General features: G+C 36.9%; 1 protein-coding gene across 2 annotated transcripts in view; it reads left to right on the top strand.

Moving 5' to 3' along the window:
* Positions 1–25,412, top strand: part of PPP1CB (protein phosphatase 1 catalytic subunit beta) — a 43,311-nt gene that overhangs the window by 5,952 nt on the left and 11,947 nt on the right. For both annotated transcript variants that reach the window (XM_029938024.1, XM_029938025.1), the window contains 4 exons: positions 16,953–17,084; positions 18,903–19,133; positions 21,490–21,594; positions 23,394–23,465. In XM_029938024.1, the coding sequence (XP_029793884.1) occupies positions 16,953–17,084; positions 18,903–19,133; positions 21,490–21,594; positions 23,394–23,465 (540 nt within the window). The remainder of the gene's footprint in view (positions 1–16,952; positions 17,085–18,902; positions 19,134–21,489; positions 21,595–23,393; positions 23,466–25,412) is intronic.

Genomic DNA, 25,412 nt, shown 5'->3' with positions numbered 1-25,412 from the left:
GATGTATCTTACACAATATAAGAAAACAATATTTTTTAATATAACAAGGTATCAGAAGAGTTTTTAAATTATGGAAGAAGCTGTCAAATTCATGGTACTGGATACAAGGTTTCCAGCATTTTAATTTTCACTTGAAAGCTTGATTTTTATCATTAGCAACAAATGCTGTCAGTTTTCTTTGAAACAACAGACTTACTCTTCGTTTTCAAAAGTATCTGTTAAATATCTAAGTGTAAATAGCTATAGTTTGTCAGCTGTGCTTTCCAGTAAAAAAGGTCTGTGAAAAATGTGGCTAGATCGGCTTGGAGCTAAACACAGCCATTGTGCTTTGGTATGCAGCAGAAATGCTTAATGGATACTTTTCATTTCTTTATACAGCATATTAAAAAAAGGTGTAGGGGCACCTGGGTGGCTCTGACGATTAAGTGTCCAACTTTGGCTCAGGTCATGATCTCATTGTTCATGCATTCAGGCCCCACATGGGGTTCTGTGCTGACAGCTCAGAGCCTAGAGCCTGCTTCGTGTTCCGTGTCTCCCTCTCTCTGCTCCTCCACCACTCAGGCGTGTACACGTGTGTGCGCGCGCGCGCTCTCTCTCTCTCTCTCTCTCTCTCTCTCTCTCTCTCGAAAATAAACATTAAAAAAATTTTTTTTGAGTGTGTATTCAGTGGTGGGGATTTAATAGAATTGATAATATTGTGCTTGAGGACATTCTTAAGTGAAACCGGACTTTTTTGTGTTTCATTATAAGTGCATGGCAGTGAATCCCACCAATGACTACTAGTACATTTTGGTGCCACTGATTGAGTTTGTGCTAAGGTGCTAGCAGTTTTGCCCACCAAGGGCTTTTGTATCATGCAGATTCAACATAGTGAAAAAGGGTATCCCGCTTTGAGAACTGTAGAGACAGGACACTCTTCCTCTGTGCCTGAAACATCTGGCTCTCACCTATATCTGCTACTTTTCTTCTTTATTCTTTGCTTATTATGTTTCCTGGTGTATCTGGAATCACTTTTTAATTCATGACTATTCATAGGCCCTTTTGAGAATTCATGAGATCCTTAGGCCTTTTCAGAAAAATATGTGTGTTCATACACACACACACACACACACACACACACACACAATATTACGGTTTGAGGTAATACAGAGCTCCTGAAGGCCACATTAATTATTCCTATCAGGTAGACTTAAGATAAATTGAAATTATGACAGCTGCCTAATTCTTTCACTTGAAACCAAAATTCCGCATTTTAGCCACTTGTAAAAACTTTACTTTTTCTTACTTTTTGTGGCTTAAAGGCAGATTTACATGCAAATTATGGAGAAATTTCCACTTAATCCTACAGAAAACAGGAAATTTAGCAAGTCTGGATTTAAGTTAACTTTGCTATTAATATGTAACCTTGAGTAAATTTTGGGGCATGTCAAGTTAATTAAAATATTAAAGGTTATGGAAGATTCCTATGATTTCCTGGGACAGACATGATAGATAGTAGTGAGGTTGGTTCTTTTTTCTTGACATCCTTTCTGTTTTAGAGAAAGCAGTTATTGTAAGAACTTGCTGGAGAAAATTGATGGTTATTGAAAGTTAAAACTTAATGTACATACGGTACACATAAAAACACCTATATATCACAGACCATTTGTATTTTTTTAAGTTTATATATTTTGAGAGAGAGCACAAGCAGAGGGGCATAGAGAAAGGGAGAGAGAGAATCCCAAGCAGGCCCAACACGGAGCTTGAACCACAAACCATGAGATCATGATCTAAGCTGAAGTTGAGTTGGCTGCTTAACTGACTGAGGCACCCTGGCCCCCAACCCCATTTGTATTTAAATGACAAACCTTCATTGAAAAGTTTTTTTATATGAATATGAAATTTGAAATATAATGATTAAGTATAATTTGTGTGTATTCTTATGGGAGCAGATAACTTTGTTTACTTGAGGTTCAGACTTAGAGTTCTGTATCATCAAAATTGATTGTAAGAGTTCATCTGTTAATGCTGATCTGTAATGAGATCTTCTGTATATTTCATTTTAGAAGGGATTTTTTTTTAATTTTTTAATGTTTTTTATTTATTTTTGAGAGACAGAGAGAGACAGTGTGAACAGGGGAGGGTCAGAGAGAGAGGGAAACACAGAATCCCAAGACAGGCTCCAGGCTCTGAGCCAGCTGTCAGCACAGAGCCCTATGCGGGGCTCAAACCCACTAACCGTGAGACCACTCACTACCTGAGCTGAAGTCAGATGCTCAACCAACTGAGCCACCCAGGCGTCCCGGAAAGGATCTTTTAACGCAGATGGGTACTGCCAAATACTGGTATCAGTCCACAAGAATATGACTTTAGTTAATGATTTTAGTTATCATTTGGAAAGCGTTTATAGAATGCTACTAGTTCTTGCCTGATATTTGCCTTTTTTAGGATGTTATCACATTGCACACTCATCAGTTCCAATCGAGGGCGAGGGAGAAGCTCTTCACCTACATAGTTAAATCGATTTTGGTATATTTTGCACTAGGACTGAGGTCTGAAGAATTCTCTTGGAACTGTGGTTTGAGCTTAAAAAATATATCTAATACAAATCTGTGAGGAAATGAAGATCTTGTTTTAACTTTTGACAGCACTGGGAGTGTATAAAGCAGCTTTGACATTTGCTTGTGAATTCAAGCATCATTATAATGTTGTCAGAATGACTTACCACAGTATACGTTTCACATATAAGTATTTTTTTGCCTTACAATTTTAGGTTCAACCATTAAGAAACATCAGGTTTACAGCAAACTCTAATTTATAAAACTACCATAATAGTGATACTGATTGTTGTCATTCAGAAAAATTTCAGTATTGGCCCTGAGCTCAAAAAATTCACTTTAAAACTATCACTACCAGACCATCGAACTGCTGTGTGACAGAGCAATTCAAGATATTCATCTTTTATTTCTGACAAATACTCATGGAACTGACAATAGTTAAGTACATGAGCACTAATGATGTTCACTATTGATTACCACTGGTCCAACAATACATGATAGATTAAAGTATCTTTCTGCTGAGGAATTGCACCATACACTATAAACATCTTAAATGTTTACAAGCTTTGTAAAATTGTCCAACTAATAAGTTTTTTTGTGCTCCATTGTTTTTTGTTTTCTTTTTCCCCAGCTTCTTGAACATATTTTTGATACCTAATTCAGAGGGTAACTCTTCAGTCACTTAATTTAGTATTGGCTCCTTAAATATGGCAACAACTAAATATTGGTAGTATCTGTGAATTCACAAGAGCCAGTAAAACTCACTTGAAATAATTTGTTTTTATGAGTTCTTTAATATATTTTTTTAAACATTTATTGATTTTTGAGAGACAGAGACAGCACAAGTGGGGGTGGGGGGCCGCTGAGAGAGAGGGAGACACAGAATCTGAAGCAGGCTCCAGGCTCTGAGCTGTCACCACATACTGGGGTCAAACTCACAGGCCATGAGATATGACCTGAGCTGAAGTCAGAAGCATAACCTACAGAGCCAACCAGGCACCCCATGGGTGGTGTTTCTTAATGTTTATTTATTTTGAGAGAGCGTGCGTGCACGTGTAAGTACAAGCTGGGGAGGGGCAGAGAGAGAGGGATAGAGAGAATCTCAGGCAGGCTCCACACTGGCAGTTCGCAGAGTCCAGTGTAGGGCTCCAACTCACAGACTGAGATCATGACCTGAGCAGAAGTTGGATACTTAACCAGCTGAGCCACGTAGGCACCCCTCATTTGTTTTTTAACTGATGGTTGATTGATATAGCTCCCATTGTCTTCAATGCTGCAAGAACTTTTTTACAGAAAGGATGATTGTCTTAAACAAGAATATTGTCTCGGGATATATTTCTTTGGCTTTTCCAGTCAAACTTGATTTTATGAACTCACCATTAGTAAATGGCTTTCCTTGCGTACTAACACAGGAGCCAGTTGGAAACTTAACTTTGGTTGCAGTCTCATTTTTATTTTTCTGAAGAAATTCTGCTGTGATGAGATTCCATTTAAAATATTTAAATTGCTGTTGCTTTCTGATGAAATGGGGATGTTGTGATGGGTGCTTAGTCTGGTTATGTGAACATATATTGTATTTTTTTAAGCATAGTCATAATGTTATAAATGCAATGCTTAGCCATCTAATTCAATAGCAAAATAATCCACACTCCACTGTGCTTTAAAAGTGCTACATTTGCATTCCATTCTTCTTGCTTTGACATGATGAGTATGCACTGGTAATAAAAGTAAAAAAAATTTTAATGTTGCAGAACAGCCACAAGCATGAACTCTAGATACTGTTGAGTTATAACTGTGTCTCTGTAATTTGTAGTACCATGAGAAGCAGTGTCAAATGACAGAGTGCCCCTGTGTCTCTGTCACAACTAATCTCCTCTGTCACTGTTTGGTGAAAGTGCCCATAGATGATACTTAATGGGGGGTGGGGGTGGGAGAAGAAAAGAGTAACAAGTAAGAGTAGTTGTGTTCCAGTAAAATACTATTTATTTATGGATGCTGAAATGTTATATAATTTTTATGTCTCTTTTTCCCCTGGTCATTTTTTAAAAAGTAAAAACTTACAAAACCAGACATTGAGCAAACTTGACTCTCATATTTTTCCCCTTTTCTGATGTGGACATGCTTGTGCAGAAAGATGATCTTATCAGGAGTAGAAGACCTTAGTGCTCCCACCAAAAGTTGTGTGACTGATTCAGTCAGGACTGGTAAAGTATGGGCTTAGGGCCCATAGTGTCTAGTCCTTGCAAGGTATTCCTCAAATTTCTGTATGTAATCATCTGAATTTCTCGTGTGTGACCAGCAATCCTGTTTTGTGTCCTTTTCTGTCTGTACTTGAGCAGTGAACACAGGAAACTTTTGAGGGTTTTTTGATCTTTGAGGGAAAGGAAGCAGCAGTGAGCTCACCGATCACTCTGACTTTTTTCCTGGAGGTATAGGGGAATAGATCCAAACAAAAAGTGACAGTCTTCCTGGACTAAAGAGGAGAGATGGAAGTCTGAGGCCATTAAAGTATTGAAACTTAAATCCCAAAGAGGAGGGAACCACATGGACTCTAACCCCAAAATCTGCAGTCAGGTCCCCCTTGTATCATTGACTTCTCAGGTACACATGTGCAAGAGAAGGCTCTAAGAAACTCCAAAGAAAACAGTAGCTAGAAAGCTAAAGATCTGAGCAGATTCCAGCATCACCCTATACCAGAGAGGCAAAAGTTGAAATTAAGACTGCCAAGTTAGAGGGGCTCTATTATACTCCTGAGTTTTCCATTGATACTTCTTCATGGCCACTGCCTAAGATTGAGGGCAAAACTGAAGTAGACCAGCCCTCAGGAAAATGTAAGTCGTTATTACTCTTACTGCTGAAAGGAAGCAGCGCTCTCTGGAAGATGTCGTCTAGAGCTCATACAAGTCATCCATAATCTAATCAGATATTTCATGCAGTGAAATGACTACAGGACACGCTAACAAACTTAACCAAAAATCAAGAGGAAAAAAGGGAACAAATCCCCAGATTATTCAGATATTAGAATTATCACAGAGAGGCTTTAAAATAAAATAACTGATTTAATGTACTCAGGATAAATAAGAAATGATGGAAAATTTTATCAGAGTCCTAGAAACATTACAACTAAAAAAGTACATTAAAAGTGAGAATTTGAGGGGCTCCTGGGTGGCTCAGTCCGTAAGCAGCCAACTTCGGTTCAGGTCATGATCTCCTGGTTCATGGGTTCGAGCCCTGTATCAGGTTCTGTGCTGACTGCTCAGAGCCTGGAGCCTGTTTCAGATTCTGTGTGTGCTCTCTCTCTCTGCCCCTCCCTTGTTCGCACTCTGTCTCTCTCTGTCTCAAAAATAAATAAAAACCTTAAAAAGAATTTTTTTTTTAAATGGGAATTTGAGAGTTGGGCTTACTGGCACATTAGAAACAGGAGTAATAAAAGCTAGGAAGAAAGTATTGTGTAGAAATTATGCAGCACTGAGGGAAAAAACGGGGGGGGGGGAAATAAAGCAAGAGACAGTGGAAAGGTTTAACATGCATAATGGGAGTCCCAGAAGGAGAGGAGATACAGGATAGAGGAAATACTGACCAAGATTTTTCCAAATGGAGAAAGATACTAAAACACGGATTAAAGAAGCTCCATGGATTCCAGGAAGGAAAAACACAAATAAAACTATATTGAGACCCATCATAGACTTAACTGCTACAATTCAAGAGAAAGAAAATCTCTTTAAATTTTTTTAATGTTTATTTTTGAGAAGAGAACGAGCGAGTTGGGGAGGGACAGAGAAAGAGGGGGACACAGAATTGAACCCCTGATGTGGGGCTCAAACTTATAAACTGTGAGATCATGACTTTAGCTGAAGTTGGTCTCTTAACTGACTGAGCCAGCCAGGCACCCCAAAAAAGAAAATCTTAAAAGCTGCCAGAGGAAACAAGTCATTACCTTCAAGAGAACATTGATTGTTGATATATCACCTGAAACTGCAGATGCCAGAAAAGCATAGGCTGTCCTGTTAAGGTGCTGAAAGAAAAGGAAGAATGCTAACCTAGAATTCTAAATCCAGTGAGCATGTCCTTCAGAAGTGAAGGCAAGGGACGTTTTCATGGTCTTGCAGTTTCTGAGTTCGAGCTACATGTCGGGCTCTGTGCTGAGAGCTCAGAGCCTCGAGCCTGCCTCAGATTCTGTGTCTCCCTCCCCGACTCGTGTTCTTGTCCTCCCCCCAAACATTAAAACAATTTTTTTTTAAAGTGAAAGCAAAATAAAAACACAAGCTGAGAAAACTTACTGATAGAGACTGGTACTAGAAACTTCTAAAGTTCGTGTTGAAATAAAATGATCCCAGATAAAAGCACAAAACTGCAGAAGTAAATGAATAATAATAAGGATAAATGTGTGTAATTATAAATTAATGCTATTTAAAACAATTAATGGCTTGTATGGTTTAAACTGTGTGGAAGCAATATATGACAACTATAGAATAAAAGGCTAAAAAGTGGTAATTCTGTCAAAAGTGCTTTTGTTATCTCTAGAGTAATACCAAAAGAAAAATAATATAACTTAATATATATTAATAATAATAATTAGCTAAAAAGCTAATAGAGAGAAAATGGAGTAATAAAATATAATTGATTATTCCAAAGAAATGGAAGAAAAGAGAAATAAGAGAATGGAGAATATGTGATAGAAACAAAGAAAATGATAGGATATGTCCATAATGACAGTAAATGTGAGAGGAGTAAACGCTCAAGACAAAGCTCCAAAGACCTAACTATACTGTATACATATACAAAATATATATAGTTTATAGTTTATTTCAAATTGGCTTCAATATAACACCCAGTGCTCTTCCCAAGTGCCCTCCTCCATGCCCATCACCCTTTAGCCCTCAGTTTGTTTTCAGTATTCAAGAGTCTCTCACGATTTGCCTCCCCCTTCCCTCTTTTTCCCCTTCCCCTACCCATGGTCCTCTGTTAAGTTTCGCCTGTTAGACCTATGAGTGAAAAACATATGGTATGTGTCCTTCTCTGCCTGACTTATTTCACTTAGCATGACACCCTCAAGTTCTATCCATGATGCCACGAATGGCCAGATTTCATTCTTTCTCATTGCCATGTAATATTCCATTGTATATATAAACCACATCTTCTTTATCCATTCACCAGTTGATGGACATTTAGGCTCTTTCCATGATTTGGCTATTGTTGAAAGTGCTGCTGTGAACCTTGGGGTACATGTGCCCCTATGTGTCAGCACTTCTGTATCCCTTGGGTAAATCCCCAGCAGTGCTATTGCTGGGTCATAGGGGAGTTCTATTGATAGTTTTTTGAGGAACCTGCACACTGTTTTCCAGAGCAGCTATACCAGCAAGGGACATGTTTTAAAGTTAACAGCAGAGACAGAGGAGTAAAGCATGAGAATGGGAGAAATGCATCATGCACGGATTAACCAGAAGAAACCTGGTTGGGATATACATCAGAAATAGTAGGCAAGGCAGGAAGTATCACTAGAGGTAAAGAAGGACATTGCATAATGTTAAAAGGATGAATTCAATAGGAAGGTATGATCTTAACATTTTTAAGTATTTAATATTATAGGTCTAAAACACAAAAAGGAAAAATTGATAGAACCAAAAGGTTAAAAACAGGCAAAACCCACAACTATATAGACTAATGTATCTTTCTCAGTAACTAATAGAACAAAGAAAAAATCAGCAAGGGCCTGAAAGATTTAAGCAGCACAGTAAACGACCTGACACACAGAACACTTTACCCGACAACTACAGGATATATACTCTTTTCAAATATGTATGGAACATTTACTAAAATATGCCATATGCAATACCATAAAGCAAGTCTCAGTAAATTTAAAAGAAACGAGATTATAGGTTCTCTGATTTCAGTAATGATAAACTAGAAATTGGTAGCACGTAACTAGAAATTTTTCAAATATTTAGAAATAAGCAGTGTACTTTTACAAATTTTACTGCTACCAAAGAAACAGCAGTGAAAATTATAAAATATGTTGACCTGAGTAATAATAAAAATACATTTCAAACTTGTGTAATTGCAGCCAAAAGCAGTGCTTATAAGGAGATACACACACACACACACACACACACACACATGTATATATGTACAGTTTTAAATATATATGTTGGAGGGGAGGGTGAAAGGCTGAACATTAAATTTTAATTTCAGGACCATAGAAGAATAAGCAAATTATAACCAAAAATAGGTAGAAGGAAAGATATAATAAAGATGAGAACAGAAATCTAATAAAAAGCAAATATTTGGGGTTTTTTTTTTTTTTTTAATGTTTATTTATCTTTGAGAGACAGAGCATGAGCAGAGGAGGGGCAGAGAGAGAGAAGGAGACACAGAATCCGAAGCAGGCTCCAGGGTCTGAGCTGCCAGCACACAGCTTGATGCGGGGCCCAAACCCACCAACTGTGAGATTATGACCTGAGTCGAAGTCAGACATTCAACCAACAAGCCACCTGTATGATTTTTAAAAATGGCCTTGTTGAAGCTTCTCCAGGAAGATATACCAAATGACATATGACACTGGTGCCATGGCGGCTTCCACAGAGGTTTCGGCAGCAGCATCTGGGGCCAAGACCACAGCTGGGGTCAGGACAGGGGCTGTGGATCTCAGGGAGGCAAGGCTGAGGATAAGGAGTGGATCCCCACCACCAAGCTGGGCGGCCTTGGTAAAGGACTTGAAGATCAAGTCCCTAGAGGAGATCTATCTCCTCCCTGCCCATAAAAGGAATCGGGGATCATTGATTTTTCCTGGGGTCATCCCTCAAGAATAGGTTTTGAAGGTTATACCTGTGCAAAAAGAGATTTGTGCTGGCCAGCAGACCACGTTCAAAGCATTTGTTGCTGTCAGAGATTACAGTGGACACATTGGTCTGGGTGTGAAGTGCTCCATGGACATAGCCACTGCCATCCATGGAGCCGTCATCCTGGCCAAACTTTTCATTGTCCTTGTGCAATGAGGCTACTGGGGAAACAGGATTGGCAAGGCCACACTATCCCATACAAGGTGACCGGCTCTTAGGGCTCTGTGCTGGTGCTCCTCATCCCTGACCCCAGAGGCAGGGGCTGCACTGCCACCCTGAGCAACTTCACCAAGGCCACTTCTGATGCCATTTCCAAGACTTAACAGCTGTCTCACCCCTGACTTTTGGAAAGAGACGGTGTTGAGTCTCCTATCAAGAATTCACTATGTTATAAAGACGCACACCAGAGTCTCCGTACAGAGGACTCAGACTCCAGCAGTGGCCACAGCATAGTTTTATACAAGAAAAATAAAGTGAATTGAAAGTTGTTTAAAAAAATGAAATTATTGGAAAGATGAATAAAATTGATAATTCCCAGAAAGACTGATAATGTAAGAATTAGAAAACAAATTACCATGTTAAAAAAGATACAGGAGACATGACTAGTAGTAGAGATTAAAGAGATGGAACAAACAAAACCAGTAATGTAATCCTGGCTTGAATTCTATACCAGAGAGAGGGGAAGAACATGCTATAAAGGACATGATTGAGACAGTTATTAAAATTATAGTATATTTTTCAAAGATTTATATTTGTTAAACTCCCTGGATCTGATAACTTTTACTCTGGTATATAAGAGAATATCTTAGGAAGTAATATACTGGTAAAAGAGCATGACATGCATTCTATTTCTTTCTTTTTTTTTTTAAGTTTATTTATTTTGAGGGTGGGGAAGGGCAGAGAGAAAGGGAGAGTGAGAATCCCGAGCAGGCTCCACAGGCAGAGCTCTATCTCACATCTGTGAAATCATGACCTGAGCTGAAATGAAGAGTTGGATGCTTAACCAATTAAGGCCACCCCAAATACAGTATTTTTAAATGGGTCAGAGAAAAGTTATCTATATGTATTTTAAAGTATAATAAAATTGTATAAATTAATGCTGATAACCTTTATAATTTAGGTGAAAAACTCTTTGGCAAAACTGACAAAAGGAATAGAAAATCTGAATAGTCTCATATATGTTAAAGAAAATGAATTTGTACTTGGAATGCTTCTCAAAAAGGAAAATTCCAAGCCTATTTGGTTTCAGTAGTGACTTAAATATTTAAAAGAGAAGAAATTAGGCCGATTTTATTCAGTCTCTACAGAAAACCAAAGAACACTTCCCAACTTGTTCTTTGAAGCCAGCACAGCCCTAATACTCAAATCTGACAAATGTCAAAGAAATGCAGTTACCAGCCAATATTTCTCATGAATATAGCTACAGAAATCATGAGCAAATTATTAGCAATCGAATAAGAAAGGTAATTTCATAATTCAGTAGAGTTTATTCTAGAAATCCAAGGAACATTCAATCAGTATAAGTCATATTAACAGAATATGGTGGGGGGGTTAAGATTATCTCGAATGAGATACAGTATTTGATAAATTTTAACATCCTTCATGATAAAAATTCTTAGCAAACTAGTTGAAGTATGCACAAAACTATAGCAATTATAATGGTGAAATATTGAGTGCTTTTTTTTTCTAAGTTCAGGAACAAGACAAGACCTTTAGCACACTTTTGTTCAACATTGTCTTGGAGGTCCTAACCAATTCAGTGAAGAAGAAAAATAAAAGATACAAAGATTGGGAAAGAAGTAAAAGTCTTCACAGATGATATGGTTGTATAGTTGGAAAATCCAAAGGACTCTTCAAACTGTTAAAAAAAGTAAAAAGTCACTGTCCAAAAATCAATTACACTTTTGTGTACTAATATCAAACAAATGGAAAATGAAGTAAAACACATTTACTCAGGATGCCTTGATGGCTCAGTTGGTTAGGCCTCTGACTTCGGCTCAGGTCATGACCTCGTGGTTCATGAGTTAAAGCCCCGCATCAAGCTCTGTGCTGACGACTCAGAGCCTGGAGCCTGCTTTGAATTTTTGTCTTCTTCTCTCTCTGACTCTCCCCTACTTACGCTCTTTCTCTCTCAAATAAATAAACATTAAAAAGAAATTAAGGAGCACCTGAGTGGCTCAGTCGGTTAAACATCCGGCTTTGGCTAAGGTCCTGATCTCACGGTTCGTGGGTTTGTGGGTTCGAGCCTTGCGTCAGGCTCTGTGCTGACAGCTAGATCAGAACCTGGAACCTACTTCAGATTCAGTATCTCCCTCTCCGACCCTCCCCTGCTCGCACTGTCTCTGTCTCTCAGAAATAAATAAAAAAATTAAAAAAATTTTTTTTAGTTAAATTTTAAAAAAAGGAAACATTCCCAAAAAGCAGCACCCCCTCAATTCAATTTAATGAAAATGTGCAAGACCGCTCCTTAAACACTACAAAACATCACTGAGATAAACCATGACAACCGAAATAAAAGGAGAGATACCATGTTTATGGAAGACTCAGAATTACTAAGGTGATTCTCCCTAGATAATTAATTCCCAGTTAAAACTCCCATAAGTTGAGGGTGGGGAGAAATAGATTAGTCAATTTCAAAACATACTTGACTATGCAAGAGGACCTAGATTAGCAAAGGCAATCTTAACAAAGTTGGAATGCTTATATTACAAGATAATTTCATTTAAAAAAAAACAACAGTTGAGGAGCCTGAGTGGCTCAGTCCGTTAAGCATCTAAGTCTTGGTATGGGTTCAGGTCCGCTCTGGTGATTTTGTGGTGGTGAGGTCAAGCTCCCACGCTGAGCATGGAGCAGGCTTGAGATTCCCTTTCTCCCTCTTTTCACCGTCCCCCGGTTGTTCACATGAGCGCATACAGTGCATGCACACTCTCTCTCACTCAAAATAAATAAACTTTTTTAAAAAAGCTACAGTAATTAAGAAAATGTAGCACTGGAGTAAAAATAAGCAGATTAATGGACTATATGGAGTGTCCAGAAATGGACCCATTCATGAGTGGTCACCTGATTTTTCTAAGCTCCCCCTACAGTTCTGTGGAGAAAGGATGGTCTTTACAATAAATAGTGCTAAATCAATTGGATATCTGTATGGGTAAAAATGAACTTTGACCTTTACCTCAAACTATACACAATGCTAAATCAAGATAGTCTAAAACAGTAAACCATCTGGAAAGAAACGTAAGGAAACAGGTTTAGAGGAGGTAAGCATTTCTTGAAGATGTTAAGACACATTAAAATTAATTAAGACAGATTTAAATGCATTAAAATAGGAACTCCTCTTCATCAAAAGAGAGCATTGAGAGAAAAAGCAAGCCGTAAACTGGGAAGAGATACTTGTAATACACTGATCCAACAAAAGATTCATCTGGAATATATAAAGAATTTCTACAAGTCATTTTTTAAGACCCATCCACTAACCAAAAAAAATGAACTTTACAAAAAAGGATATCTAAATGGCCTGTAAAGCATGTGAAAAGATATTCAGCATTACTTGTCAGGAAAAAGCAATTTAAAATCTCATTGAATACTAGTATATACCAAGCAAAATGGCTACAATTTAAGACTAATAATACCCAGTGTTGTTAAAGATGTAGAACATCATTATTGGTGGGTTGTAACTTGGTATAACAATTTAGGAAAATGGTTGTCTCTACTTAATTAAGCTGAGACTTTCTTGTGACCCAGCAATTCTGCGTTTTATATATACCCAAGAGAAATGTATGCAGATGCTCATGAGCATTTGTAATAGCTGTAAAGTCACCCAAATAGGATAGATAAATATATTGTGGTATTTGATACAATGAAATACTTCTAGTGGCTGCTAAAAACAATAACATGGGTGGATTTCACAGAAGAATGAGCAAAAGAATATATAATATATACTGTATATTACTATTTATCCAAATTCAACGAGGCAGATTAATCATACTGAAAGAAATAAGAATAGTAACCTTGGGCATTATTTATTGAATGGTTAAGAGCATAAGGGAGCCTTCAGAGTTGCTGGAAGTATTCTGAATCATGATGTGGATGGTGATTACTTAGGTGTATACATAGTTAAAATTTAGGAAACCTGGGTGGCTCAGTCAGTTAAGCATCTGGCTTCTGCTCAGGTCATGATCTCATAGCTTGTGAGTTCAAGCCCTACATCAGGCTCTGTGCTGACAGCTAGGAGTCTGGAACCTGCTTTGGATTCTGTGACTCCCTCTCTGTCCCTCCCCCCACCAAAGAGAAATAAACATTAAGTTTTTTAAATTTATTGAATAAATGCCCATAATGTTAGTGTGTGTGATACCTCAAAATATTTTCTCAACAGCAACAGTATAATAGATATTTCCTATAATGGCATTTTTACCTGGTTTACAATTATTGCCTGCTCAATTTTCTGGGAAACTTTAGACTAAAATTTTTTCTGTGGTAGTAGAGGAGAGAGAATGTTGAGTTAGACTTTGGTTTTAAAGTCTTCTCTGCTGCTTTTTACTCATTATCGTTTTCTAAAACCTGGGCTCCCTGATTTTCAAGTTTTTAACTGTTTCTGTTGTATGATGTAGATAATAACTTCCCTCTCTAATTCCTGGGATATCAAAAGATTAAATGAGATGTTTGACTGAAGTTGCTTTGCACCTTATGAATTGTGCAGGTTTCTAGTATCTTCATAATCTAGCCAGATGCTTGTATTTAAGCTCACATACCCAAATTCTGGAATCCTCATGGATATTGGGGTAGTGAACTAATTCCTCTCTGTTAACAGGTTGCCTTGATTTACTCCCTTCTTTCAGATGACAGAAATTTGAAATGTTTTTGGAAATTTAGGTGTACATACTGGTGGGAGTACATGAGGGAGCAGGACTTTTGAATTGACAGACATCTGTCATCTTTCCCCAAGTATTTGGCTAATTTATTCATAAGATTTGATCATTTGTTAAATGCTTAACCTTTAGAAGAACCTTTAGTTTCTCTAACTGTATTTCATCAACTCTTAGAAGCAATTTGATTATGCAATGCTCCATTTTATATGCCACCAAGATGCAAAAAGCAACTGCCAATTAAAATTGTAAGAAATTATCAATTGCAAAGTATCTCTGAACTTAAAAGAATATTAATTGGGAAAAATTCAGCTTAAAAATCCATGAAATTTTATGCAGTTTTTTTTGTTTGGGTAAATTTTTAGTTTTATGGATTAGCATGACTTCTAAATTGAAGCATTTTTAGCTCTGTAAAAACCTTAGTCAAAGTACACCTTTGTGTAACCTAAATTACTTACTTGGGAGGCCAAAATTAAACACATAATTAACAGAGAAAATAAATATGAGATAAAATATTCACCACTGTAATTTAGACACATCAGAGTGACCCACACTAGTGGTGTCAGGATGGCCGAGTGGTCTAAGGCGCCAGACTCAAGCTTCCGCTTCCCAGAGTGACCCACACTAGTTTTAATGATTGTCATCAAGTTACCACTAAATGTTGGTAACTTAAACAGTGTTTTATTACTACAGAATCATAACAAAAATTATGGGAGCTTTTTTAAGAGCCAAAAGTATTTTGTTTGTCTTGTCCATTGCTCTTATCTTTAAATAATGATTTTTAGATGAGTATTTGTCATCTGAAACCAACAAGAGATCTTTAATCCTTCGAGAAAAATACTATTTTTTCCTTCAAGTAAAGCATATAGGTACTTGATGCACTGATGGTAAGATTGTATTTTGCAAATACCATTTCCCATGCAGTTAAGACTTAATGCCAAAATTGAGAATTGCATCTAAGCTAGTATTGTAGAAACTTAATGGAAGGTATAAAGTAAGGTGCCCTTTTTGGTCTTAGAAAAATCCATATATCTATGGGAAGTAGGTAATTGACATTTGTGAGCTAGTACTAACGTAGAAGCTATGATAAAGTTCTCATAATAAAAGCAGTTCTGCTGATCATGTTTTGAATTTCAGGGATGATCTTATTAATCATATTTGCTAAAGCACATTTCAACAGTGTCTATCTTTCCTGTTATTTAGATATTACTATATTAATGTTATATATGCATGGATTGACTTTTGCATGTGGGGCTCTTTTTTTTAAAAAACCTCTCAACCTGGGAAAAGAGTCATAGCAGTCTTTAACAAGAAATGTGTGGACCTAATTGTAAATGGGAAATAGTAGGGATATATAGAGATGCAATGTGCTTTCTTTTTTAAAATGCCTCTTCAGCCATTTTAAATGTTGGTGGGAATGTAAACTGATGCAGCCGCTCTGGAAAACAGTATGGAGGTTCTTCAAAAAATTAAAAATAGAACTACCCTATGATCCATCAAATTGCACTACTAGGAATTTATCCAAAGGGTATAGGAGTGCTGATTCATAGGGGCACTTGTACCCCGATTTTTATAGCAGCACTTTCAGCAATAGCCAAATCATGGAAAGAGCCCAAATGTCCATCAGCTGCTGAATGGATCAAGAAGATGTGATTTAGGGGCACCTGGGTGGTTCAGTCTGAGCTGACTTCGGCTCAGAGCCTAGAGCTGTCCTCGGATTCTGTGTCTCCCTCTCTCTCTCTGACCTCCCCTGCTCATGCTCGCTCGCTCGCTCTCTCTCTCTCTAAAAAATAAATAAAAACATTTAAAAATTACCCCCAAAAAAGGAGATGTGGTTTTTATATACAGTGGAGTACTACATGGCAAAGAGAAAGCATGAAATCCTGCCATTTGCAACGTGGATGGAATTGGAGGGTTTTATGCTAAGTGAAATAAGTCAGAGAAAGATACCAGTTTTCACTCATATGTAGAATTTGAGAAACTTAACAGAAGACCATTGGGGAAGGGAAGGGGAGCAGTTAGTTTCAAGCAGAGAGGGAGGCAAACCCATAAGAGACTCTTAAATAAAGAGAATAAACTGAAAGTTGATGGGGGGGAAAAAGGGGGGTAGAAAATGGGTGATGGGTATTGACGAGGGCACTTGGGATGAGCACTGGGTGTATGTAGTGATGAATCATGGGAATCTACCCCTGAAACCAAGAATATACTGTATACACTGTATATTAGCTAAAATTCTTAAGACTGTTCATAATTTTCCAAGGATGTATGTGAAACTAAATCACCTACTGACAGCCACTTTTTGTCTCGTTTCCCTTTCTTCATAGCCATTGATTCTTAATGATGCTATTTTGGCTTTTTCCTAAATGCAAGACTTTGCTGAAAGAGTAGGCTATCCCCAAAGCTGCTGTCCCTAAAACCATTTAGGTCTTTGGGGCTGCAAGGTTGGCTACTAGAAAGCACAGGGGACTGCATTTCTGTGGCAGCAGTCTTGAGGAGCATCATTAGAAACCAGCAGCAATAAAGATAGAAAGGCAAAGATCACTGGAATAACCTTACCGTTAGCCATAGGACACAACAGGTATCTGGTAGTTTGCTGTCGGTGTGACTTTCTGGACCTTCAAAGTATGGGCATGACTTTTTTTGTTTTTTAAGAGTTATTTATTTATTTTATAGATAAATTTTTTAAAACTGACCAGTTTTTCATTGTTTAACAGTACGAGGATGTCGTCCAGGAAAGATTGTGCAGATGACTGAAGCAGAAGTTCGGGGCTTATGTATTAAGTCTCGGGAGATCTTTCTCAGCCAGCCTATTCTTTTGGAATTGGAAGCACCACTGAAAATTTGTGGTATGTAATCGGGTAAAGTTGGAAACAGTCTATTTTGAATACCAGTTTTCCTCCCCTAATTAAATTGAAGGTGATCTAGAGAAAACATTTAAAAATTTTTGTATAAGAGACATTGATAGGTTCGACTGCATAAAGTATAAAAATTAAAACTTTCATAAAATGATGTTACAGACAATATTTTTATGTATACATCAGATAAAAAGATTGCTGTTAACAGTTTTTAGTTCTTAGAAACAAATTTGAAAGACAATACAATAGAAAGATCTTTTTTTAAGGCAGATTTTAGAAGAAATTCAAAAGGCCAGTAAATGCAAGATCCTTAGCCTCTGTAGTAAGCAGTGAATGCAATTTAAAAACAAATCCCAAATCTAGACATATTGAAAAAAAATATCAAAAACTGATAATCCAGTGTTGTCACGGATGTAGAGAAATGGGCATTTTGGTACACCAGTTACCAAAAAAACTAGAGTTTGGGGGTCAATATGGCAATATCCATGGTGTCATAAACACTTCTGGCCAAAAACAAAAACTTACAACCTTAGGTTGAGTGATTACATTGTTTTAGCCAGAAAATTTGTTGTACAAAAAGCATTTTTCTATAGTTCACATAATAGTGGGAAGTGGTAAAGTAATGTATCATACTGATTTTTGGTTTGATAACTTGTAGTAAGTAGCTATTTGTGTGTATGACATAGCTTTTATGTACTTAATCATCATCTTTTGCTCAGTCAAGGTCTATTTTTATATGTAAAAATTTTCAGTGTCCTCTATGTTTCTTAGTGATTAATTTGCAAGTGCTTAGTGTGCTCTTCACTTTTTTTTTTCCTCTTTGTTGTTGTGTTTATTAAGTTATATGCTTGGTGCTCATTGGTATAGTACCTAGCAAATAAGAGATATTAGCTAAGTAACGTTTGTTGAATAAATTAATTAACTTAGAGCATCACCTTTAAGTAAGAGATAGTATGATATTTTGTGGTGTGGAGCCTGGCTGGCTTAGTTGGTAGATCATGCTACTCTTGATATCAGCATTGTGAGTTCAAGTTCCATTTTGGGTGTAGAGATGACTTAAAAGTAAAATCTTTAAAAAAAGAAGAATTTAGTGGAAATGATCAGTCTCTTCTGTGAATTTAAATGAAACAAATGTGGTTACTTGTAACATTTTAAAATGATTCAAATTCTCTACAAGGTACTCTAAAATGCTTTGATATGGAAATAATTTGAGGGTAATGCATGTTAGTTATACTAAATACTTCTAAGTTCTGAATGCCTCACTCTTGGGTATAACAGAGTGACTGATGTTAAACTACTAGATAGTAACAATAACTGTATTAGTTATCTATTGTATAACAGATTACTCCAAAACTTTCTGGCTTAAAACCGCATGAATTTATCACCTGACAGTTGCTGTGAGTCAGGAATTCAGGCATAGCTAAGCTGGGTCCTCTGGTTCTTCGTCTCACAAGGCTGAGATCTAAGTGTCATCCAAGACTACATTCATCTCAAGACTCAATGATGAAAGGATTCAGTATCTTATGGGCTGATGGACTAAGGGCTTGGTTCCTAATAAGCTGTTGGCTAGGGGCCTACTTCAGGTCTCTGCCATGTACAAGCAGATTGAAACTCATGATCTTTTGTAACCTGATTTCAGAAGTGACAGCCTATCCCACTTTTTCTGTCTCCTGTTTGTTAGCAGCAAGTCACCAGCTATAGCCCACATTCAAGGGGAGAGGATTACACAAGGGTATAAACATTGAGAATCATTTGAAGCTGCTTCCCACAGTAACCAAATGCTCTAAAATCGCCTTTTTCTATTTTCAGGAGATATTCATGGACAGTATACAGATTTACTGCGATTATTTGAATATGGAGGTTTCCCACCAGAAGCCAACTATCTTTTCTTAGGAGATTATGTGGATAGAGGAAAGCAGTCTTTGGAAACCATTTGTTTGCTATTGGCTTATAAAATAAAATATCCAGAGAACTTTTTTCTCTTAAGAGGAAACCATGAGTGTGCTAGTATCAATCGCATTTATGGATTCTATGATGAATGTAAGTAAAAATTAAAATTTATCTTTTATTAATGGGGAAATCCCCTAATATTCTCTAATATAATTTTCCACTTCAAAGGATTTCTTTTGATTCCGTTTTTTTAAACACTTTTTTAAATGTTTGTTTATTTTTGAGAGAGCGCAAGCAGGAGAAGAGCAGAGAGAGAGGGAGACACAGAATCTGAAGCAGGCTCCAGGCTCTGAGTTGTCAGCACAGAGCCTGACAACGCAGGACTCGAACTCACGAACCATGACCTGAGCCGAAGTCGGTCACTCAACCAACTGAGCCACTGAGACACCCCCAGTTTTTGTTTTTTGATACAATTTATCAAGCATAGGACCAAGAATAATCTTAGTGGAAGAGAAACCTGAAACCCGGAAACATGTTACTGATTAAACTAGTTCTTTGGGATCTCCAAGATCATAGTATTTCAGGTTGACTGCAACTTTCATCTGAAAGGCCCTCTTGTCATAAGTTCATGTAGTAAACTATCCATGTGAAACAGAGGTCACTATAGATAATAGCCTTTAGTTTTCCAGTGTCTGTTAAGATTTTAGCTCTCCGCATTCTTGTGATAAGATGGAAATTTCATTGTGGCCTTGTGCCACAAGAAAGGTTGAGAGTTGTTGGGTGCCTGAGTGGCTCTGTTGGTTAAGCATCCAGTTCTTAATGTTGGCTCAGGCCACGATCTCACAGTTCAGGGGTTTGAGCTCCACATCGACGCTGTTAGTGCAGAACCCGCTTGGGATTCTATCTCTGCCCCTCCGCTGCAGATGTGCGGCACTCTCTTTCTCCCTTTCTCTCTTCCTCAAGATAAACTTGAAAATTAAAAAAAATATATTGAGAAGTTCTATAGTCAGGCCTGGTTAGTACTTGGATGGGAGAAGTTCTATGAAATTATTTCAAAGTTGAAGTTTATTCTTAGAAGTTTAATTTCTGTAAAATTAGATGAGGATACCAACTACTCTGGCATATCTTACTGTACTCTTTTTCATCAATAAGGAATCATTGATTTGCAGTTTTGTAGTAATGTTTCCAAGTGTTGTTAGTAAATTACTACATATGAATTTGGTCTTTTGCTTTTAGAGTATGGGAAAGGACACAGTTTAGTTAATTACAATTTAGAACCAATTACAATGATTTTCAAGTTGAATTTATTGTTTTTTGGTAGTGAATTCTCCCTTGGAATCTCTTTTTGCTTTTTTTCCTTCCTTAAATATGGTAGAGTCCTATTCAAATGCCTGTCTTCTTGGTTTATATAATTATTTATTTGACAAATATTTGAGGAAGTGTATATACCAGGCACTATGCTACACACTAGGAATGCAGCAGTGCACAAGCCAGATCATCTCTAGTCCCATGGAGCTGTGTTCTACAAGGAATGGTTCTGCCGCTGATTTTACATTGCATTTTTATTTCTAAGTTGTAATGTATGGTTTCAGCTGTTCACATCAGACCAGTAGACAGGAAGTGGATTGTAGTACATCTAACTATAACCACTTTTTTAAAGCTATTATAAGAGGTGTATTTTTAAAGACTAAAATATAGGCTTGAGTATCCTCAAGGTCCTATAGAAATGACATCAGTTGAACTAATGTATGTGAGAGCAACTCGTAAAAACTGCTTTGAGTTACACTTTTTCACTGAGAAGCAAGTTACAGCATAACACATAGGAAATTAGTGCTTGTGTCTCTCATCCCTCCCCAGCATTAGTTGTTGGCAACTTCTTGCCAAATTTAAGAAGATCAAGTAACTCTAAAAAGGTGAACATACACTTAAGATTTATCTTTGTTGTAGCTCTTTATGCTAGACTATAGGAAAATTATAGCCTTTGTGTCTCTAAACTTGCTGTAGTGCCAAGTTGTAATTCACTCAAAAGTGAATACCACTGAAGCATTTGGAAATTGTCCTTTCTTGGCAATAAATTTATGCTGTGTTACTCAGTGCATTAGAGTTAAAATGGACAATCTCCAGAGGTACCCCTTTTACTTCTGCTTACTTATTTGGCTAGGTATTTAACTAATGTACACATTGATTGGAAAAGATAAACTAATAGTCTAAGAGACTGTTTCAAAGTTACTATATTATAGTGATCTTAAAAGACAAAAGGGTTTTGTATATACAGATATATTCTGTAAAATAGCACGGTCTTTCAGGATTTTTTAACTCTATAGAAGGTGGTGAATGTTCATTGAATTTATTACCTTTTTTAAAGTATACAAGAAACACTCATTACAGGGGAAAAAAAGTGCTGTATAAAGAATAAAGTTGAAATTATTCATAATCCTGTGGCTATGAGACAACAAATTAGAACAGTTTTAGATGTATTTATTCTATTTGCTTCTTCTTTTAATAGGCAAACGAAGGTTTAATATTAAATTGTGGAAGACCTTCACCGATTGTTTTAACTGTCTGCCTATAGCTGCCATTGTGGATGAAAAGATCTTCTGTTGTCATGGAGGTAGACCAGTAAATTTGCTTTACGGGTTTTTCTCATTGTCATTCCATTGTTTAGAAAAGACGTATAGTAACTAAGATGCATGCTGTGGGAAAATATAGCTGTGCTGTGTGAAAGCTCAAATTATTAAAACTGTTATAAACAAAGCTAAAACCTCTTCAGTAACTAGAAATTTATGATGATTTATACAAAATGAAAGTTAGGTTGAGTACTTGTCTTTAAAGAATTTCACAGGTGAGGAGGATAACCAGAGTTTTATTTGAAACAATGTCTTCCTTTGCTTCAGTTTTGTTAGAAAAATACCACTATTGTCAGTCAAAATGAAAGGGTCATGATTACTTTCCTGCCAATATTAAATATCTTCATTAGAATCAAAATGCAATTAGGTTTATAATTCCCACATACCAGCAGTTCTAGGCTTTATCTAATATGTCAGTTTTCATCCTAAAGATAATTTTTGATAGAATAAGTTATTTTGTATGGCTTGTTACAATAAGCATGAATAGATGCCATGAAATGTATAGTTTGTACATTATCTGGCTGTATTAAGAAATTAAAAACCTATTGATAAAATACATATTTCCAAAAAAGTAAGGTAAAATATATTTCAAAACAGATAGTGATTATTGAAAAGGATTTAATTATGTCAAAGTACTTGTTGAGACAATAATTTTTATGCAGTCTGGAAAGGGAGAGAATTGTTGAGCACATGTTTATGGAAGCTTGGGTTTAGAGGATGGAATAGACTTTGGAGAGGTGCAAAGAATTTGAGATGGTCTTTTTTTATGTTGTCTAGTTCAAGGAATGTGTGAGCACTGGCCTAACTAAAATGTCAAGCACATAGGAAATGATGGGTATCAGATTATAGAGATTTGAATACTGAGCAAAGGAGTTTTGTTGAAAGGTTTAATAACCATATTGGGGTTTTGTAAAGCAAAATAATATAAAACTAATGTAGGAAAATTAGTTTTTTATTAATGTGCAGGAAGAATTAAAGTGAAAAATGCTGAAAAGATAGACTCATCTAGGCCTGAGGTTAAAAAAAAAAAAAAAGATTTATTCTTGGAGTGCCTGGGTGGCTCAGTCAGTTAAGCATCCAATTCTTGATTTCGGCTCAGGTCATGATCTTATGGTCCGTGAGGTCAAACCCTGCATCAGTGTCCATGCTGACAATGTGGAACCTGCTTGGGGTTCTCTCTCTCCCTCTTGTCCCTCCCCAGTGTGGGAGGCACATGGGCTCTCTCTCTCCCTCTCAAACATTTAAAAAAATGATTTATTCTCTGATAGAACATAAACTACTATATTAGTTGAAACATTTTATAGTAGATCCTAAACATTTAGTATACTTAAAAGTTAAAATTTACATGGATTATCTGTAAAAGAGAAATCCTAGTTTATATTTATGTACTAAAGATTGCAGAGTGTTTTCATGTGCTTTTTCTTATCCTTCTGATCGACAGTTAGACTTTAATGAAGATAAGTTGCAGTGGGATGTAGGAAGGTCTTTACAGGACGATGAGACACTTAAAATTGGAAGTAAACATGTTTCAGATTGGATGTTAAGAAGTGACAAAAGTGGTAGGAAGGATTGGAATATTGGGTATGTTCCTGGAGCAGGGCAGAGGATGGTTGGAAAGAAAGAATAATGGTAAGATTTCTAACTCCGTATATTAAAGATAACATTAACCGGAACACATTAAGTATTTTTAACTTCAGATAGTGAAACTGCTTTGATTAAATGCTTCTTTATTTGAGTGAAAACTGTTTAGATGTCAGTACTCTGACTCTTCTTTTATTTATAGGATTGTCACCAGACCTGCAGTCTATGGAACAGATTCGGAGAATTATGAGACCCACTGATGTCCCTGATACAGGTTGAGTATATAGAGAAGTTTAATTGGTTGCTTTATGTAGAATGTTGACATATTTGGACTTTAATTATATATTTAGTGGAAGTAGAGCTTTTTTTAAGAATTAATAAACTAACTACAGATTATTTGCAGTAATATATTTTATTTCCCACTACTTACTTCCCAAGGTGCAACACTTTTAAATTTCACATATAATCGTATTATGGTTCTTTCATACTTATCACCAAAGATCTTATTCATTGATTGCCTTTATCTCCCTGTCATTCTAAATTCCTTCATATCAGCGTTGATTATGTCCTTCAAAGACTTGTTAAAAATTAGTCAGAGGTCTGGCTGGCTCAGTTGTTAGAGCATGCGACTCTTGATGTCAGGGTTATGAGTTCAAGTCCCATATTGAGTGTGGAGCCTACTTAAAAAGAATAAATAAATTGTGGGGGGCAACTGAGTAGCTCAGTTTGTTGAGTGTCTCACTTCAGCTGAGGTCATGGTTTCACGGTTCATGGGTTCAAGCCCCACATCATGTACCCTACTGTCAGCACAGAGCCTGCTTCAGATCCTCTCTCCCCCCTTTCTTTCCTCCCCTATTCATGTTCCCTCTCTCAAAAATGAATAAACATTTATTTTTGTTTTAAAAAAATAATAAATTTTAAGGATTTTTTAAAAATTAGTTGAAACTTTTTAAAATTTTTTAATGTTTGTTTATTTTTGAGAGAGAGAGACAAACACAAGTCAGGGAGGGGCAGAGAGAAGGAAACCCAGAATCCAAAACAGGCTCTAGGCTTCGGACTGTCAGCACAGAGCTTGACATGGGGCTCTAAATCACAAACTGTGAGATCACGACCTGAGCCAGAGTCGGATACTTAACTGTGAGCCACCCAGGGGCCCCAAAAGGTTTTTAATTAAAATGTTCTTGGGGCACCTAGCTGGCTCAGTCCATGGAGTGTGTGATGCTTGATTCTCAGGGTTGTGAGTTTCAGCCTCACATTGGGCATAGAGGTTGCTTAAAAAATAAAATCTTTAAAAAATAATAATAATTTTTCTTAACTGAAAGTTAACTGTTCAGACGTTTGAATAACTCTTAGGTAGGTGAAGCAAGTCAAAACAAAAGCAAATAAGTTCCAGTTGAAGATAAATTGCTCTGTTGATTAACAAATGAGCCTAATGTGATTTTATAAATAAATTCCAGACAGTGGCCTAACTTTTCTGTTGGCTTTTAAATGGTAATTATTCATAGTTGAGTGCGAATGTATGTATTAAGATGTGTACTAATCATGGCATTTATATTCATAAAATGCTATGATGGGGCACCTGGGTAGCTCAGTAGGCTGTCTGTCTGACTTCAGCTCAGGTCATGATCTTGCAGTTTGTGAGTTCAAGCTCCATGTCAGGCTCTGTGCTGACAGCTCCGATCCTGGAACCTGCTTCAGATTCTGTGTCTCCTCCTCTCTGCCACTCCCCTTGCTTACACTCTATCTCTCTCAAAAATAAGCAAACATTAAAAAAATTTTTTTTAATTAAAAAAAATGCTATGATAACCTATGAATTGAATGCTATAAAGTTCTGCTTTTTTATCCACCTTTTGCTTAAAACATCAGTACCTTTTTTTTGGTGGCATTTTCTGACACTGAATGTTTATGGTTTTTCCACATCACAACGCATTCTCCAACACATACATGTCTAACATTTAATTCAGTTCTGACACTTAATTCCTGGAATTAGCCAGTACTCCACGGGTTAAGGGCTCCATATCACAAGAGTGCCCCCACACTACTGCCCAGTCAGAATTCTGGGATTCCCACAATCACTTTCTCAGATGCTTTACTTGTATTTATCAGCTTATCATAAAGGGATACAATCAGGAACTGCCAAATGGAAAAGATTTGTAGGACAAGGTATTGGTTGGGCAACAGCTTCCACACTCTGGTGTCAATGTGTTCAACAACTGTAAGC

This window comes from Suricata suricatta, chromosome 4, assembly GCF_006229205.1.
Source record: "Suricata suricatta isolate VVHF042 chromosome 4, meerkat_22Aug2017_6uvM2_HiC, whole genome shotgun sequence".
Lineage (NCBI taxonomy): Eukaryota > Metazoa > Chordata > Mammalia > Carnivora > Herpestidae > Suricata > Suricata suricatta.
The sequence above is the reverse complement of the archived record's forward strand: the minus strand, read 5'-3'. Positions and strand labels throughout refer to the sequence as shown.